General features: G+C 43.8%; 1 protein-coding gene across 1 annotated transcript; it reads right to left on the reverse strand.

Annotated features, from left to right (window-relative positions):
• Positions 1–3,464: 3,464 nt before the first annotated feature.
• LOC311006043 (uncharacterized protein) lies at positions 3,465–4,097 on the reverse strand (the record flags this gene model as incomplete). The annotated part of the gene is made up of 1 exon (XM_083998666.1): positions 3,465–4,097. One exon carries the CDS (start codon positions 4,095–4,097, stop codon positions 3,465–3,467), a length of 633 nt encoding a protein of 210 aa, XP_083854792.1.
• Positions 4,098–4,575: the final 478 nt, after the last annotated feature.

Consider the following 4,575-nt stretch of genomic DNA (forward strand, 5'->3'; position numbering starts at 1 on the left):
ATTTGGTATTAAGGCTATGTAATTATGCAAATGGATGTTTCATTTCAGATTTAGAACTGAAAGCAATTTGACTCCAAACCTTCTGTTCCTGTTAAGCATATAACATTTGTCTGAGTAAAATTCGACTTTTAACATTTATACTAAAGTAGAATATACAGCTCTCAAGTCAACAAAAATATTGTTGTACTGTGAAGAAAAGGTAAGAAACACCTGATTTAAGGAAAACAAAAAAAAAGTTGTGTGCTTTTGTTCACCAGAACAGAAATGCATACCGTACCACACGTCACATAAACAAACACAAAATATTAAAACATTCATGAGGATAAGTAAAACACCAGAGAGGTGGTTTTGGACCTGTGGTTGACCAGCATTTGTGTCAGTGAAGAGATGTGGGAGCTGTAGTTGTAATTAGTTCCCAGCGCACCAGTCGTCTGACCATGGATACGATTCCATGAAGACGATGTGAGTTTATTGCCAACCCCAGGTTCAAACTGTTGTAATTATTCTGAATATTTAGTTCTTCAGAAAAAAAAAACACAGAAACATTTAGTAACAATTAACATTACATTCATTCTGCAAGTGGGCCCACAGATCTTTGGGAAATGTTGTCTTTTTTTCATTCATAGAAAAACACAAAAGGTGCAGTCCCACAACAGTGCTTGACTTTTCTTCTTCTTCTTCTTATGCATTACACAAGATAACAATGTTTCTAGATGAGGGCTACGATGGTCATGAGTTCATCTGTTCGCCATCACCCTCATTACCGCTGTCACCTTCAGAATTGTAACTGCCAATGCACAAACACTGCATAAGGCATATTAAAAAGCAATATATAGGCCAGCTGTATATTCAGTTATAACTCTAGCTGTTTACATAGGACCATAAATATATGTTTAAGGCCTACTAGACCCTTTTATTGATCCTGCACAAGCGTTCTGATAGCAAAGACCTTAGTTGAATATTTGTTTGGTATAGATGTGCACAAAGACAAAAAAGCAGTATTAGCCATGTGGAATGCTTATAGTGAGTCAACATTCACTGATAAAGTCATCATGGCTGTCAGATGTCTGAGAGCTGACGTCAACAGTAACATTGAATTTCTAACATTATCGTCGTTTAAAGGGGTACTCCAGCGATTTAGTTCTGCACCTCAATAAAAGTGGGGAACAGATTAAATAGACAGGAAAAGATAAAGGATTTTTATGTCGTTACTATTTGGATCAAGCCCAGAAGTACGAGATTTCTTACTTCCCACAGTTCATTTCGGTAGCAAATCATCAGACATCCATAATCTAAACACCATTTTCTATTCAACTACAAATGCTCATTATTATTATTACTGTTGTTATTATCATTATTATTATTCCTATTATAACTGAGCTTTATGCGTAAAACCGGTGGAGTGCCCATTTAACTATGCTCAAATAAACCAAGACAAAATTATCATTTAAGCCCTTATAATCAAACTGAGAAAATAACCAAGGCTAACCTGTGGCTTTGCTGATTTACTTACTGATTTAGTCTTCATATCTAATTTCACATGCATCATGTTTTGCTTCTAATTTCGCCTGCAGGGTCTCTTTACCGAGACAAATGGACATATCTTTCGCATCTCAGATAATGCAGTAACATGTCCCAATCATGCCTCTCACTGCAACCAGGAAGCATTTAAATTGCAATACGTAAGTGCACGGTATGACTTCATGGAAACCTACAGTGATCAGTTATGCAGACAAAGCGAGGCTACGTCTCTTTCTTGTAATCAGTCTTGTTCCTTTGTTTCTCAGTGGGGTCATTTATGAGAGGAACGCAAACAAGCACCAGCAGGAGATTCTGCATTTGCAGAAATCCCTTTTCATTCTCTTGGAAAGTAGTGCACACAGATGGAAACTAACATGCACCCTCAGTGCTATACATTCTTCCTCCACTGAACACTGCACCAAGACTGAATGCCTGCTTCTCTACCATAACCTTTGAATACCAAAAATAGATATCTCTGGTGTATTGGCTGTGCTTTCTACACACATCGCACACACACACACAGATTGGTGGAATAGATGGATATCAGACATACTTAGTCATTGCCTAATCCAAAGAGAAAAGAAATGGGAGCAAGGAAAAGAAGAATATAGGCCAGCAAAATTAGAGTAACCTATATGAAGAAATTAGGTCATCCACAACACATTATGGGACAAAGATACATCTGTGCATGAGGATATTTTTTGACTGATCGACTGAATCAAACAATCTGCTATGGATATACAAACCCTGAATGAAAACACATCGTCTAACGTCCACACATGTTTCTAAGAAGCTGATTGGAGTGACATGACACCAGTGAAGAAGTTACTTATACATGCATGGCTTAATTTTAAAAGCAACCCTAAATCTTCAAATAATGAGCAGGTTCAACTAGCTCGTATCTGTAGTACTATGTTTGACTACACAGCCAGTTCTAATTATTATTTCTAAATCAATGCAGCAGATAATTAGTTCCTAAAATCCTGCAGGAGACCTCTACAGCTGTCTAGTGGTGTTGTAGTTGTACAGTGCTCTGCTGGATACATTCTGTAGGTTTGTAGAAGCCGATTTAGGAGCGAGGGACGAGTGGTTGCTAGGTGACTGGATGAAAAGAGGCCACAGGTGGAAATGTCCCAGTGTGAACTCCTCCTGCTCTCTTTGCTTGTTAAATGCTGCCAAAAAACACGGGGTAGCCGTAGTGATGGATGAGCAGTCACGGAAGAAGCCAAGGCACGTTTCCTGTCTGTTAACATCTCAGTCGAATCTAAATGACACTATTTTTTGCATCTTTCTCTGTTTCAGACTTCTCCTCTTTCCCATCTCCTGCCACTTTACCGCAGCCTTGGTTTTATATAACAGTGCAGCAATCCCCGTCGGAGCCTCACCTCTCGTCCTCACTCACTGCCCTTCACTCTTTGTCCTCGTCTCTTTTGTCTTTCCCTCCACCTCCATTGAAAAAGGTGAACATCACACAATCCTCACTGGCTTTTTCTCCATTGCTGCATAAGTCAAGCAATAGATTAAATAACAGCATCCTCTCCTACATCACCTGAAATGTGACTCATCCATGCAGCAACCATGGACTCTATGTCAATAAACTATCTCTGGCCAGTGCCACAGAAAATCGCAAAGCAGCAAAGTATCAATGAAAACGATAGAAATATAATGACATCCTGAACACATTGCACTGGTACTGGCCTGATGGGTTTGCTAGCCAGAAGATTTCCTCAGAAACACACTGATCGGGAAGCTCCTTACTAGCATTTGTGATTATTGTAGGCACTCTAAAGACCTGGAGGACCAGCCTCAGGATACAATAGCAGAGAGGTTGAAAGTGGAGAGCAGCTGTGTCAATGGGTGATAGCTAAAGAATGGAAGTCCATCCTCCTGATTATGTAAAGCACATTGCTAAAGCAAAGCTGGAAATTGCTATCCTCGTTGTCCTATTTGAGCTTCACAGGCCAGGGGAGGCACGTGCGGAGTCCCAGCATGGAGGAGAAGACGATGGTGGGTCGGTGTTTCTTGAACTTCAGGCCTTTCTTCAGGCGTTGGCTGTTCTCGGCCACGTGCAGCTCCCCCTGCTGGGCTGCGTTAGATATCCTCGACACCAGCTCCCCGTGAACCACCACTTCCTGTTCCGAGCGCACAAACACCTCCCTGAGCTCCTCCAGCCGCCGCTCCATCTCTCTGATGACCCGCTGACGCTCCTCCACCTCCAGGAGGCGCCGTCGAGCCGCCTCGAACTCCATGCTGGAGCTTGGGGTGACCAGCTTGGATGAGGGGGCCGTGGCTGAGGTGGACGGAGGCTCTGAGCCGGCTAGGAGCGCCCCTGTCACCCTGCGGAAGTCTCCCATGGAAATGGAGCGCCTGGTGGCAGGTGAGGCGAGTGCCAGGAGAGCAGAGGCAGATGTAGAAGGTGGCATGGCTAGTGGAGGAAGAGGGGGCGAGGATGATGATGGAGAAGGTGAACCCGGCATTTGGATTTCAGGATGTGGGTCGATGTTTTTAATAGCTAATGCCATGTCCTCGGTTGTGTCCTCATCGTGGGAGTCTGTGTTTCTTTGTCGTCCCTTCATGGCCAGTGTTTAGCTCTTCCTGTTCCTGCTGCTGCTGCTGCTGCTGCCCCTGTTGCTGTTGATGTTGATGTTTTTCCTCTATCTCCCTCTGTCAGAGCAGAGAGCAGCCGAGCAGAGAGTGCAGAGATGTGCAGTGATGCAGCCTGGGAACTGTTCCATTCATTAATAAGAGATCTGAGCCAAGCTTGTGCTGTCTCTGCATCTGAGTGGTGGTTGTGCTGGGGAGGAGCCTAACAGCAGCTCATTGGCTGCTGAGATCGTGAGCATGTCAGCTGATGATTGGGCAGCGTTGCCTCCGTGCTGCTGATGCTGGCAGGCTGTCGTGTCCTCTGCTTGACTGTTTTGCTTCGTTGTCGTCGTCGTCGTCATCTGGGGCTCTGCTTGGATCAGCTCTGCTCAGTCAAGTGAGGCAGAGTGAGGCAAGAAATGCACGAGTATTGCCCCTCTCTCTCTTTCTCTCTCTCCTCCTTGCTGTTGC

The sequence above is a fragment of the Trachurus trachurus genome (assembly GCF_905171665.1).
Source record: "Trachurus trachurus genome assembly, chromosome: 22".
Classification (NCBI taxonomy): domain Eukaryota; kingdom Metazoa; phylum Chordata; class Actinopteri; order Carangiformes; family Carangidae; genus Trachurus; species Trachurus trachurus.